Source organism: Neophocaena asiaeorientalis, unplaced genomic scaffold (genome assembly GCF_003031525.2).
Source record: "Neophocaena asiaeorientalis asiaeorientalis breed wild unplaced genomic scaffold, Neophocaena_asiaeorientalis_V1.1 scaffold67, whole genome shotgun sequence".
Taxonomy (NCBI): domain Eukaryota; kingdom Metazoa; phylum Chordata; class Mammalia; order Artiodactyla; family Phocoenidae; genus Neophocaena; species Neophocaena asiaeorientalis.
The window spans coordinates 11,649,624-11,664,177 of NW_020173731.1; the positions used below are offsets into that span (position 1 = coordinate 11,649,624).

Genomic DNA, 14,554 nt, shown 5'->3' on the forward strand with positions numbered 1-14,554 from the left:
GGGTGAGATGGGGAGGGAGAAGAGGCTCTCTTTATGTATCTCCTTATAGAATTAAGTAATCAAGAAAGTGCATCATTCCTGGCCTGGCCTTTGGTAATAGGCATATATTAACCACTTACCCAAAGTCCCCCAGCCCTAATAAATTGCCCAAGTCCCCAGGAGACTGGAAGGGTACACTAGGAGGGGAGCTTCTTGTGTAGCTCACTCCTGGTTTACGAGAGCAGAGAGGTAGAGACAAAGCACTGTCAGCCTTTCTCTACATTCTGCCTGCCCCCTCTCCTCTCTGCTTCAGTGCTGGCCTACTGGCCAGGGAAGTGGGGCCTGGGGAGGGATGCAGGGCTGCTTATGAAGCTGCACCGGGAGCCTGGGGTAAGGCAGCAGAGGCAGCAGGGCCTGGAAGCACGGCTCCTCTCCTGGGTTGGGGGTACCGGTGCTCAGGAGGTCCAATCAGGCCAGGGTCAGGCCACCGGACCTCAGCCTTCTGGGGAAAGCACTAGACAGGATAACCTGTTGTCAGCCTCAAGGATTCCTAATCACATCACCCCTTCTTTGAAGTCTTCACTTGTAGAATCAACCCCCCTCCCCTGCACAGCCACTGCACTCCTGCCATCTAGACATACACAGCTCATGGTGAATTACAATTAGATATTCCTGTGGATGTCCCTCCTTCTAGACTGTGTGAGCTTATTAGCTTTACATCCCTTGTTTTGGGTACAGCGTCTGGCACCTCATGTTGTGGGTGCTCAAGAAATGGCCTTTGAAGAGACCATGGTACCTCTGGAGAGGCAGAGCCTCCACCCGCTGTCATAGGGGATCTGCCAATATCGAGGCTTCTAGTGGCTCCTCTGCCCGAGAGGTTCCCGGAAGCCAGCACGTGTGCAGATGGGCCTGGAGCCCCCTCTAGTGGACTTCTCAGGCAGGCGCAGCTCTGGGGCGGGGTGCGACGCTGCTAGATGCCAGAACCCAGGAGAGGAGCTCACGTGCTCTCTGTGGAGCTGGTTTGGCAAATGGCTGTTTCCAAACCCCCTTTCCTCTCCTCAGCCTGACAACTCCCTCAATGCAGGCGGCAAGGAGGGACTACACCTCCTGCTCTACTCGTGATCCCGGCAATTAGCTTCAGTCACAGCTGTCCCCCTCTCTTCTCGGCGCCACGCATCCTCGACAGAAGAAGGCGGGGTGGTCTCCATTGTACTGCTGCCTCCCTTACTAGGCGAGCATCTTCACTGCTCTTTGGAGTTCGTGAGCACATTTACTTCCAGTATGCTTTCTCTCATCCCCTCAACTCAGCTACGATTCACACTCTCTTCCCTATTCCCCCACCAGAAGGAAAGATCACAGGTGTTAAGTAGCTGAGTAAGTTAAGGCCGAGTTGGGATCCAGGTCTGACTGCATCAGTAAGAAGATGTGTTTTCCAGATACATCGCCGGTACCTACCTCTCAGCACACAGGGTGGCTCCCTCCTCTGGAGGGCTCGAGGGGCCTGCAGCCTCTCCATCCCAGGAGGCCGGGGAGGCCAGAGGCCGAGTGAGTGTTTCTCTAGGCATCTGAATTCCCCGGGACCATTCGCCCCGAGGCTGCCGCAGTGCACCTACCTTCATTCGGGGGTGCTGGTGACTCCTCTGTGACTGCTTCCCCAGAGCCCACCTGCGTCCTGGCACTGAGGGAAAAGCGGTAGCGCGACACGGGGTCTGCTCTTTGCATCGTGAACTTGGTCTGATTGGGAGAGAAGTTTTCCACTATCTGCTTTCCTACTTTGGTTCCATTAACTGGGGAGAGACAGGTAAGCGGAGTTGAACTTTAGCAACATTGACCATGATGGGTTATATGATCTGCAGCTGGAAGGACGAAGCCTTCCCGACTCTGCTGGGAAGGGAACCCGTGGAACCTGCCCGTGATCTTAAGGACTCAGGGGAGGGAGGTGATTCAAAGGCCGAGGGCTGCGCAAGAACTCCTTTCCGGCTCTTTGATGGCGCACCAGGGTAACGCTTTTTCACTGATCTCGTTATCGCCAGCTCAGTGCAAAGTTATGCGGCTGATTCGGAAAGATTCAATTTTTAATCCTCAAGCCTTTTCAACAAGAACAGAACTTGAAGTTCCTTTTTTCCTTTCAAACAGAACTAGGGCAAAACCACTAGAGCTTTTCATTGTTAATGCCTCCTTTGTAAAAGGCCTCCTTTGTCAAATACCTCGAAGGGGGAAGGTCAGGTCCAGATATGGACTCAGGACCACGCACACAGTTGGCTATTAACATCCTCAACAGCACAGCACCTGTCCTTTGAGCTTCACATTGAGGCACATCGTCACCCACTTTAGGAGACCTGAAGCTTTTCAAATGAATGACACTCCTGTCCCTGCCTGGTGATGCTGAACTCTTTAGGTGAGGTCGTCCAGACCCAGGCTCCTGACTGAGCCACTCCCAATTCCACGGCAGCTCTACATACAGCTGCCTTACCATAAATGGCATCTTATTAAGGTGTCCCCGAGTGTCAGTGTCATGTGGATTCCTATGCACGCGCTATCTGTCCCATCGGATGGAAGGTCCACCAGGTAAGGAAACTTCTCTCCTAGACTTGTAGGTGTTAGAGACTCTAAGATGCCTGAGGGCAGGGGTTGAATCCCTCATCAAACCAGAAGTCCCCTTTGTCTCACCGGGCTGACTGGAAGCTCCCTGCAGGAGGAGGTGTGTCAGAAGAGCAGGGATTGGGTCTCACTTGCCTCCCCTAACCCTACAGGAAACTTTTTCCCTGGCCCCTCTATCCCTCCACAGTGACCTCTGTACCCATAGGCTTTCTACCTTGATTCCTTAGGAAAAGTGTTGAGAATGGGGTTTCTGATTCTCAGGTTATCCAAGAGAAAGAAGGGCAGAACGTACAGGCCACGTATTTGAGAGTGTATCCAATCAGGATCCCATTGGGGTGTTCTGGATGATCCCATTCCAGGTTGATTGTCTCCAGGTTGGGCTGCCGGACTCGGAAACGCCTGGGGGCACTGGGTACTTGGGGAAGGAGGAGAGAGTGGGGGAGATGGGGGAGAGAAGAGGGGCGGGCAAGATGAAGAAAACACAAAAAACAAAGCACAAGTATGAAGGCATTGACCTCTGGGCAACCCCCGTGCTGGATCACTGTTAAGCCAGAACCCAGAGAACTACGAGGTGGCCAGCGCCCATCGCCCCGTCCAGGACGGCGTTTCCCCAGATCTGGGACAAGCACGGGTCAGACTCGGTTTACATGGGGAAGAAGTCAGTCAAGTTCTCCTTTAACAACTATCCTGGATTCAACACATGTTAGGCTCTGATTCTGCAAAGAAACCTCCAAGGTGGGCAGCCATTCCCAGGCAGGGAACCAGTCTTAGCCGTTTGGTAATAGAGGCTGCGGTTCCCAGTCCTCAGACAAGGGCTCTCACCGCTGGGTCCAAGCATCAGGCCCTGGCCTCTGGGCTGAGAATGCCGGGTCCAGGGGTGAAGAGAGAGAAACCCGTGATGGAACATGTGGATGGTGCCAAGAGCGTGAGCAATGGGGAGAGGCTGGTGATGAGAACCAGACGAGGAGGGAACACAGGAATAAAGAAACAAGACGGGGAAACAGAGGAGAGGACAAAGGAGGAAGAGAAGAAGAATGGGGAAAATAATAGTTAAGAAGGGAGAAAGGAGAAACAGGAGAGGGCAAAGCCACCGCCCAGCTGGTTCAAGAGGGCTGGCGGGAACAGGAGATGCGCCGGGACCTCGGCAGGTGTCTGCCTCCCAGGACCGGGCCACCCACTGCGGGGTAGTCTCTTGACTACAGTGGTATAACAAGAGTGAAGGTCCTCGGGTATGGCAAACCAACCAGGTGCCTCTTGGGGTCAAGGTGCCTGAGCTCCCTCAGGAGGTGGTAGGCAGGCAGCCCCGGCTCCCGCAGTGCCCTCGGGAGTCCGTGTGCACATCCCGTCTGGAATCATGTCAGCAGCCAGCACAGTCTTGTCTTGATGTACAATCGCCTGTCAGGGCGGCCGCCTTGGTGACGGTGCTCCATGAGCACGGCCGGAGCTGCTCAGCTCGCAGGTCATCCCTCCTTGAGGTCAGGCAGAGGTCAATTTGTGTGGTCCAGGCCGAGCCACGCTGGAGCCGCTCAGGGCCACCTGGCCGCGCCACCCTCGTCCTGCCCTACCCAGGGAGCTGCGGCCGGACCTACCTCCTTCCGGGGTGGTGAACTCCTTGGTTTCACTGCGAGGCCCGTCGCCTCGCCCATTGACCACAACCATCTCCAGCTTGTAGTTACTGTAGGGGAAGAGGCGGGACACCACGCCACGGAGGCGGTCGCCGGGGAAGCCGGCTTGCTGCCTCTTCTGAGACACCCACAGGTTCTTCAGCAAGCTGCTCTCCCTCCAGTAGTAGGCCTTCAGGACAGAGGCAGGCCGGTAAGGGTTCGGCCAGGCAGGGCCAGGTTAGTTGTTAGTGGTGGTGCTCGTGGTGACCGGCGTTCCCTTTGCTGGCCACAGGCTCCAAATCCCCAACGACCTCGTCCGGCCCACAGAGGGCTGGGGGTGTCCTGACAGTCCCCATACATTAGCCACTAGTGAGTGGGGACTGATGTCAAACAAAATGAGAGTTTTTGGTTTCAATCATTTTCTGAGCCATGTCGCCTCTCTGGGGAACAGGCAAGTCAGCCCAACTTACAGCTGAGCGGCTCCGTCTTGAGACTTCTTTCCAAGCTGGGAATAGGTTGCTCAGGGAGTCCGTGCCAGAACCACAAATTTGAGCCAAGGGTCCAGGCACGGAAAGCTCTTTTCCGTGCTCAAAGACCGCACCACCTCGAGTTAGATTTAGTATGGTTTAGATTGGCAGCGGGCAGGAGTCGGAAAGCAGCAGGTTACCCCCGGAAGTCTGAATATAAGAAAGGGTTGATTTAATCCATTGAAGTCAAACGGTTCCTTTTAATACTGTTTAAAGACCTTTAGGATAGTGACATGTCCAAGGCAATGGGAGACCGGGCTGTGGGGTGGCAAGAGCTCGGATGGGATGGGACGGCCTGTGCAAGGCGGTAGTGTCACAGGTACAGTCGAGAGAGTCTGAGACACGGGGTCTGATGAGCAGTGGAGAAGCCCCAGGGCAGCTGTCACACGAGCATCACCCGGGGCCTCCAAGGGCAAGGTAAGGAGGAAGTCCAGACTTAAGAGGGGGACCCAAAGGGAGCTTTAGCCAAAAAAATCTCTAGGCAAGTAGGTTAAGGGTGCAAGTTGGGGAAGAGCTCATTTAAGCATATATATCACCTTGCCTTCCTTCCCCTACCTACCAAATCCATTTCCCGAGAAGACACTGACTCCCTCTGTGTGCCCCCAACTGTTCGTCAGCCAACTCTCCATGACCCCTAAGCCTGTGTTACCCCGGGGCTACAGCCTCCCCAGGAAGTTTTAAAAAGAGCTACTCATCAGGGAGAGCCTTGCATCCCCTGGGTTTTCTCTCCCTTCCCTTTCAAAGAGAGAGACGTCAGGGATGGAAGAGGTGGCCAGGGGAAGCCAAGGGCCTCGATAATCGGAGTTGGCTGCGACAACAGGGAAGGATTTGTACCCTTCTAGTGGCTCTTCCGGTTAGTTGGGGCTTCATGAAATCAGACTGGGTGAGGCAAGCAGCCCAGCGGGGGCCATTAGGAGAGGGGAGGGGTGTAGCTCAGCGGCGCCTCAACACTGCTTCTGGAGATACACGTGTGTCCACACACATGGATTACAAGCATAATGTGCTACGTATTGTCAGCCCAAACCAACACCCTTCACGTGATTTTCTGCTGAGCAGAATCTCTCAGCATACCCGGTGCGGGACACATCTGGGTGTATGTATATTTTTTTCTGGGTATATTTTTGAACAGCTAACCCTAGACATCATCTTCTTGAACCAACTCTGGATCCAACAGCTATCCCAAGGGACCCCTTCCAAATATCTTACGGCCCGCATCTGCTACCCCCTTGCCCTGGTTAGCGAGCTGGGTGGTTAGACAGGGCTTGGAGCTGGCTTCCTCACTCGGTACTCTCTGAGCTGGCCCTGGACCGTGTCGGAGTAGACGCGGTTCCACTGAAGGCTGATGGCTGTGCTGTTCAGGACTCGGATTTTAACATCAGTGGGTGCAGCCCTGGGATCTGCAATGTGTAGGGACAGAGAGCTGGTTATGCAGGCGGGGCTGGGCCCCCGACTCCGGAGTCCCCTCCGACTCGTCCTCTGCTGGCCTGCACCTCCAGCCCACTCTGGACACCGGGTACTCCCTGAGGGCAGGGGCCATGTCTCCTCCACCAGCCTGGACTTGAAAGAGTGTGGGGAGGCTCAGCACAGGTGGAGGGCTCTGCCTACACGTTTAGAGGGCAATTATGTGCAACCGTCACACAGAGTCTCTGTTTGCCCCTCCATCCCACTGGCCACCTTTCCCCACCCTGCTTTGGGTCCCGGGAGGCTTGTCCTCTCTGGACCGTGTCAGCGGGGCTCCCCTGTTCTCAGGCTTCCAGATGGGTCTGCCCAACAGGAGCTCCCAGGGCAGGAGAGGGAAGACGGTATCTATCCCCTTAGCTGCCTGTTTGCGGGGAGGCAGGGTGACAGTAGTGCACTCTTCTACACAAGGGCAGCCTCGCTGGCCATGGTGACTCGCCCGCCGCCAGCCCCTCAGGGCCGGAGCGGTATAACAGCTTCCTGCTGTTGCTGGCGCTCCAGCTGGTTTGCTGTACCTTGCTGCTGTCCCTCTTAACCCTGTCCTCACATTAGAAATAGTCCCCTTTGAGTGGTATTTATTTTCTGCCAGGGCCCTGCAGGAAACGTTACCTACAGACTGAAGACACCCTAACCAAGTTCAGGAAAAGATCCTGATCCCGTGACTACTTGCAAAGGGAGGGCCACTCCTCCCTCCCCCATAACTGGTTCTCACCCCCGTTTTCTCTACTCTGCTGCAAAAGCAGTTGTGCCCCATCCTCTCTAAAGCATCTGCCGCAGGGGTACACGGATGCGATGGAAGCCGTGAGGTGGCCCGTGAAGTCCATGGCTAGATGCTGCCTCTTCCATACTTACCCTCCAGTAGTCCCTACCATCTTCTGTCCGGAAGTGTCTGCCACCGTGCAGATGAGGAGTGGGACGGACAGAGGGCCTGCTGATCCCGTCTACTGATCTCCCAAGTGGGTCCAATGCATGATCACTTCCAGGGAAGCGCCCAACCCTCACTTACTCCCATCTCACCGTTATGAACCCCACTGGCCCTACTCCTGACCCCAGCATTGGCCCTTGTGACTCTGCTCCACCCCAAGACTCTCTCCTCCCTTCCCTCTGGCCACCTCATCCACCTACATGATTTCTTCTTGGATCAGACCCACACACACCAGGACATGGATTGCCCTGACCAGGAGGGGCGTCACCGACCCTGTTGCTTTGCTCAAAAGCCTACAGGATTGACGTGCTGGGGGCAGAGAGGCTACCACCATCTGGAAAGCCAGGCACATACTTCTACACGTATGCCCAGACTTGTGTTGATTTACTCAGTGACAGCCTCCAAAGAACTTCTCTTTTTATGTTCAATTCCAAGGGCTAAGAGCGACACTGGGAATGTTGCGGTGCCTGGTCTGGAGGGTTCCAGTATGGGGCTCTGTGGACCTTGCTTCCTCAAGGATTCCCCTGGGGAGCCCAGGGAGGAGTCTGGCCTGTGGCCCTGCTTCCGGTGGAGGTGGCTAATTATGGCCCGTTGGGACGGATGGTCCGTGGTGCTGCAAGCCCTGGCAGTAAGGTAGATCAGAAGGCCTGGGTTCTATTTTCAAGCCTGACATTTGCTATTGTGCAGTATTGGCAGGGGTTTCCCTTGCAGGGCCTCAGTTTTCATGTCGATAAAGTGAGAGTATTGGACTAGGTGACGACGTTCAAGGATACTAACTAGTGTTCGGATCATACCATCTCTGCTCCCGGCATGACCTGGGGCCTGTCTGCTCGAGGTCACTGTAGGGGATTTCTCTTCCCTGGGAACTGGCTGTCCTCCCGGGATGCTCTCGGAAGACCCCCGACCCACCCTGAGGTTCCTGGTCTGTGAGGGTGGCCTGTGCAGCCCAGCCGTCAGGGTCCGGGGTGGGGACAGGGGTGGGTACTCACAATCTTCTCCGGAGTAACCGATGACAGTGTCTGGTTCAGGGCCCTTCCCAAAGTCATTTTCCGCCTGGACTCGGATCTCATAGGGCACGTAGACAGGGGTCTGCCCCACCACATAGCGGGAGCCCCACACAGTGACATTGTTCCAGGTCTCTCGGGTCTCTCTCCGCCGCCACTTGACGATGTAGCGCAGGTTGGGGCCAAAGGCGGAGGTGGCGTTCATCGGCTGGGCAGGGAGAGAGATGGCAGGAGTGGAGAGGGTGCAGGCGAGGAGTCCAGGCCATCCACGGCTCGTACTCTTTCTGTGCCAGGCACCCTGCCCCAAAGTGCCCAACAGCGGCCAGCCCCCTGGCAGAGCTGGGGAGACCATGGCCCCCACTCTGAGTCCCCCCCGGAGCCTGGAGTCCTGTGAAGCCAGCAGCATGCAGATTCTCCACCCAAGCCCTAGTCCCTCTGATTCCACAGCCAGCCCCCCTGGCAGGTGCACAGGGAGAGAAAGCTTTATTGTCGACAGGACTCTTTCCTGCGATGGAGCAACCAGAAAACAAAATATGGACAGTGATATAAGGTCTCCAAAGTCAGAAAGGGGTGAGTTTGGTTCAGCCACAGCATGCCTGCTGCCAATGAACTCAAAATTCCAGATTTCAGTCCTACTTGATCCTTGCATGTCTGCCCTGTCCTTCCCAAAAGGCCGGAGCTGGGAGTGAGCATAACTCTTGTTTTTGTTCCCTAAGGGCCTGGTCCAGGAAGCAGTCCCCCAGGAGCCTGGAATACAGAGCCGTAGACCAAGAACCGACCCTTGCAAGGTCCTGCAAGACGAGTCCCGGTGTCTTAAGTCTGGGCTCCGCCCAGTTGCCAAGGCTGCTGTGAAACCAGGCTCTCCGAAGACAGACGGGGATGGTCGTGATTCCAAACTCTGTCATCTCCCTGTTTCCACTACTCACGTCAACAGCACAAAAATGTTAATGTTTCAGTGGCTGAATTTGCATCTCTTAGACTTGGAAGGGGTTTGGAAAAAAGTCATTTTGAGGCCACATATCCCAGTGTTGGTTTGGAAAACGTGGGTCAGTGAGCCGACATGAAGATGAGCTTTTTCAATCCTGGCCCGGAGGACATCTTTTGAGTCACCTCGTCCATCCTGGACTTACAGATGGCTGATACTGGAGGACCACTCAGAGGCTGGTCTCTCCCCACTCCCAGCAATCTCCAGTGATGGGCCCCCAGAACACACCAAAGCGAGGTACTGGTGTTTGGGCTAAATCTTTCCTACAGACTAATCTAAATTTCTCCCTCTTCTGAAGAAGCCCATTGATCCTGCAGGACTCTGTCTGATTTTTCCAGACTGACAGTCTCTGTCCCTTGGTCATCTCTGCTCCTGTCTCCCGTCTTAAATGTTGCTCTTAGACGTTCTCCTGTTTGGTTTCTGGATGCTCAGTGCAGAGACGAGTAGCCCCCGCACCAGCCAGGTAGTCCGAGCCACCCTGCGGCCTTGGAGTCACAGGGGTGTAAAGGGCAAGGGCTCCCAGGCCGCGAGGCAAGCAAGCCCATCGTGGATGGGCTGCGAGGGGCTCTTACCGTCCACGTGATCTCCATGTTGTTCTTTCTGGTCCCCTCTCCCTTCACATCAGAGGGGTTGGACTCAGGGGCTGGAATCCAAATGGATGCAAAGTTCAAGTCCAGTCTGTGCATTACCAGGGCACAGTAAGCAACCTCTCTCCCCCAGCCTGACTGGTCCCTTCTACGCTCTGTCTTTTCTCAGCGTCTCTCAACACACTCTGTCCCATAAGCAGCTGAACTCGCTCTGCCACTTTCTCATATGGCTGACGCGCCTTCCTAGCTAAGACTTAAACCCCCCAAAGCAGGGATAATTTCTTTTGAATTTTAATCCCTTACAAGACAGCATTTGTCATAAGGCTCTCCACACTTTAGATGACCAGTACAGCCAACTCAATGTGGATTATCCCCTTTGTGGATTATCCACTAAGTATGTTTAATACCAGACTGGTCTACCCTGGCATTCAACATTTTGGGGGAGCATCTCCACCCTCAATGAACCAGCATGATTTTAGAAATCTAAACATTTCATTACCCAAGTGTGTTAAGAAACCTGGTGCAACCCCAGATTATATATTTCTACTGCAAACCTTTGCCATAGCTCTTCCCTTTAAAGCAGAGCATCAAGAATTATTCATAATATTAGTGATAATAAAAATGACAGTTAACTTTTATTGTGTGCTTGCTATATGCACATCACAGTAAGTACCCGAATCCCATTTTCGAACGTAATCCTCACAACAGCCCCATGACGGAGATGGTGTTATTATTCTCTGTTTCACAGATGAGGAAGCTGAGCCTTGGAGAGGTTAAGTAACTTGCCCAGATTCATGTGGCTGGGGACCGGGGGAACTCAGTCTGAACTTGGGGTACCTGGCTTCAGCACCTCCCGTTAGCTCTCAAGCACTCACGTGCTCCACTGGTTCGGTAGCGCTCGGACGGGAGGCTGGGATGGCTGCTGCCCACCTCATTGATGGCAATGACCCGGAACTGGTAGTTGACATAGGGGGACAGCTGGAGGATGGCTGAGTTGACACTGCCTGGGAACTTGGAATGGTCATGCCAGACCCCTGGCTGGAACTGGTCCTCTTCAAACTGGACAATGTAGTCTGAGGGGGCAAAGGAAGACAGGGCTGTTTGGGGAGCTGAGTTAGTGAGTTTTTTCTCAAGAGCACTCCTTCATGGTTTCCATTAGTCTTTATAATCTCCCTTGGGTAGACAAAGGCACTGGTATTCTTCCCAAAACCCAGAAAGGGAAACCAAGGCCTCCACGCGTTCTGTCAACAGGCCAGGACACACGTCAAGTGAGGCCGAAGTGGGACCAGAAACCAGAGCCAGGCCTCCGGCTCCCAGGCTGCCGTTCCCCCTTTTCTGGACAGTAGTGCAGGGCCTCGGCTGACCTGTGATGGGGCTGTTGTTATCGTCCCCTGGGATCCAGGTCAGTCTCACGCTCCTCTCGGCCAGGTCGGTGAGCTCCAGGTCCCGGGGTCGGTCTGGCCGTCCTGGCAGCAGAGGGAGAAGACACCACGCAGGCCTCCCGAGTTAGAGCTGGCCCGTCCCTGTGCTGGCCTCAGCCCTGAACACTGTCCCACGGACAGGACTCTGGCGGGCTGAGGTCACCACTGCAGGAACCAACCCCAGCCTGTGCCGGAGGGTCAGCACAGGGACCGCCCCCTTCCCTCAGGGTTCAAGGAAGAACAAAGAGAGAACCCTGAATTCCACCCCCACCCCCAAAATATCAAGGAATGCAGGGTACAGGGAGAGCTGGGGCCAACCCACCCCATTGCTGTGGATGTTCTCAGAGTGCAAGCATTTGGGAAATGCTGCCCTTTGCATTAGACCCATGTTCACAACCTTTAGGAAAACTGGTGAAGAAGTTTGGGATTTTGTCTCATTTTCTCATAATTAACTTCTACTCAGTGTACCGAGGCTCTGAGGGGGCAGGAGCCCAGCGGGTGTTCAGAGAGCTGAGCAGGGCAGACCAGTTAAGGGAATAGAGGGGACAAAGACGGAGGACCAGGCCAGGGAGGAGACAGGGACTCAGTCTAGAAGTTTCAGTGATGGACAGCAGGACAGAGGCCCTAACAAGGGTGGGGGCAGCACCTCTTTGGGGCTCCAGTCTCACTGGATTTCCTAAGTGTGTGTAAGTGCCCTCCCGGCCTGGGGATAAAGGCATCTGGCCACTGACTGGTGAGGGTAGGCGTGGTTTCTTTTCTCCTATCCTGGCTCCTTGAGCCAGCTATTTCCACATTTTGGCTGGTTACTGGAAGGATCTGGAAGGTGAGTCACTGGAGCCCACATTCATGTGTGTTGCACACGAATGTGTGCGGATTGGAAATGGGTGTATAGTAGATGTGAAAGGCTGCAAAAAAGATGGGCCTACAGATAACTCAAAGCAAGTGGGTTTCCTGACTGAATACACTTCAGAGGCTAAGCTGGGGGAAGAGAACAGGCCACCCCCAGGGAATGGTGGGCGTGGCCAGAGGTCAGGGGCTGGGGACGCAGGGAGCGACAGCCGGACTTCGGAGCTCAGTCTGTGAAAGGAGCAGGAAGCCGGGAGTCGGGCTGTGATGGGCTAAGGTAGGTGACGTGGGCCTCTTCAGAGGAGTCAGATTTGGCAGGGAGCGGGGCAGGCCGCCCCTTGCCTGTACACAGCACTCCTGTCCAGCAGTGCTTTCCTCCTCCTGGACTCCTCCCTCCCAGACACCTCGAGTGCTTGGCGACGGTCCCCGGGATTAGTATGAATTACCTTTGGGCAGGGCAGCCAAACGGTTAGTTGGAGTGGCCTGATCAGCTGCAAAGGTAAGATGGGTTATCCAGGTTAGCAGGTTACATGGGGATAAAGGTGTCCTCGAAGGGTGGGAATAGGTAGCCAAGGCCTGAACAGCTGCCCCTGCACAGCTTCACCCCTCCCCCACTTCCATGGAGAGTGCCCCACCCTCACAAAGGCCTTCCTGTGCTCCCTCCACAGCTGGGGGCAGACACCCTGGGTCCCTCCTGTCCCAATGCTACGACTGTGCCTGGGCCCAGTGTTCCCTGCGACCATGCAGGGACACTGCTGAGGGACAGGAGTGCACTGAGAGTTATGGCAACAGGGGGCCCAGAGACAGCAGAGATGAGGTGATTTGCTTCCCCGGACGGGAGAGGCTACGTCCCCAGGTCTGGGATGACTTAGTATTTACAGTCTGGCCTGGACACGAGGGCAGGCCAAGACAGGATCACCCGAAATGCACAGCACCCTGTGAAATCCCATCAGGAAAGGGGTGCAGAGAGGAAGGCTAGCAGAGGGTGTTGGAAGGACAAACACAAAGTTCAGCCTTGCTTCAAGGATGGATTGTTTTAATTGACTTAGTGGTTTAGAGTTAGCTGTAAAGTTGGTAAAAATGATCCCAATGAGAACCCCCTGTCCATTTCCCTCTCTCCTTCAGGCACCCTTCAGGTGAGGATTTGGGCAAGTTAATGGTTCCATTCAGGAGGTAAGGCATCCAGCACAGCTTGTTCGGAAAGGAGCAGCTTCCTAACCCTTAAACCAGAAGGCAGGAGGATCACCAGGCCTGGCTGGCTCACTGACCACGGGCTCTGCCCTTGGAACCGTCCTCCGCTTCTCTGGCCTCGGGAAATAGGGGGTGGGGATCAGCGCCAGTGTGGGCAGCGGCAGTTACCTAGCACGGTCAGGTAGGCCTTGGCCAGGTCTTGGTCCAGCTCGGTGCTGGCAACGCATGTGTAGCTACCCTGGTCCCGCTCGGCCACACCAAAGATGGTCAGGGAGTCCTCTTCTTTCTTCATCCTGCAAAGGTATCGGGGAGGGGTTGGGAGGAAGGCGAGGAGGGTGACAGTGAAGGGGGCAGGCAGCAGGAATGCTGGGCACTGCCCGGCTGCTTTCTCCCTGAAGTGGGGACGGTGGGTTAGAAGGGAGGAGGCGGTGCTGTAGTCTGGGCTGGGCCGCCACAGCCCCTCCTAGGGGACGTGAGGCTCCACCTCAGTGCTTCGAGAGAGGCAGGGTCTTCATGTCACCTTGAGCACTTATGGTGCTTGCGGGAGGGGACAGGAGAGTGGGTGGAGCCAAAGCGGCCCTGGCCCATGTTCACTGTCCTCAGATCCCACACTGGGTCTGCTCTCTGTGCCTTTCCTGTGCTGTGCTCCCCTCCCGAATTAGGGCACAGTTAGGCCCACGCCCAAAAGGCAGGTCTTCTCGTACTTCCAGCTCTGTCTTCAGCCCAGATGGACGCCCAGGCTCAGCCCAGGTGCCCCGGGCTCCTCTGTACTGTCTCCCACAGAGGGAGGAGGGCACCAAAGAGCAGGGCTGACTGTGAGCATGGCTGAGGGCCAGAATGCCTGCACCCACCCGCAGGCTACACCCCTACAGAAAACCAGATCATCGCTGGAAACAGCTGGTACCGATGCTCAACCTGCCCCGAGACGGACGGAGTCCTGAGGGGAGGCTCGGATCAGCTCTTCTTAACCCTAGCTGCACGTTACAAACACCTGGGGGGACTTTTAAACACTATCTATGCCTGGGCCCCCCGTCAACTCCAATTAAATCCGAATCTGGGATGACGGATGGATGGGGCAGGCCTGAGCCCGGTAAGCGGTCCCAGGTGCGTTAAGGGCGGAGAGCCCCATTAACCACAAGGGTTAGAGTCTGCTCGGCCAACCGTGCCCTCTGCTGGAGAACAGGAGCGCTGCAGGCAGGGCTGAGAGGATGGGGAGGCGTCCTGGCTGTGAAAAGGAGGAAGGGAAAGGATCAAAATAAAGGGAGGAGGACAAGAGAAGAAGTGAGGGAAGAGAGGGAGAGAAGTGAAGACAGGAAGGAGTGGGAAGGAGAGGAGACGAGGGAGGGAGGAGGAGGAGAGAGGAGCAGAGCCCTGATGGGGGAGGGGAGGAAGCTGCAGTGGGGGGGGGGGGCTGGCAGGATGGGGA

At 55.5% G+C, this 14,554-nt stretch overlaps 1 protein-coding gene across 5 annotated transcripts in view; it reads right to left on the reverse strand.

Moving 5' to 3' along the window:
• Positions 1–14,554, reverse strand: part of NFASC (neurofascin) — a 70,240-nt gene that overhangs the window by 25,341 nt on the left and 30,345 nt on the right. For 3 of the 5 annotated variants that reach the window (XM_024751008.1, XM_024751006.1, XM_024751007.1), the window contains 9 exons: positions 13,297–13,421; positions 11,035–11,136; positions 10,546–10,743; positions 9,656–9,726; positions 8,084–8,306; positions 5,993–6,108; positions 4,170–4,374; positions 2,873–2,995; positions 1,593–1,766 (listed from right to left, as the gene is read on the reverse strand). In XM_024751008.1, the coding sequence (XP_024606776.1) occupies positions 1,593–1,766; positions 2,873–2,995; positions 4,170–4,374; positions 5,993–6,108; positions 8,084–8,306; positions 9,656–9,726; positions 10,546–10,743; positions 11,035–11,136; positions 13,297–13,421 (1,337 nt within the window). Of the gene's footprint in view, positions 1–1,592; positions 1,767–2,872; positions 2,996–4,169; positions 4,375–5,992; positions 6,109–8,083; positions 8,307–9,655; positions 9,727–10,545; positions 10,744–11,034; positions 11,137–12,383; positions 12,429–13,296; positions 13,422–14,554 lie in introns of all 5 variants that reach the window. The other 2 variants (XM_024751005.1, XM_024751004.1) reach the window with 2 other exon arrangements.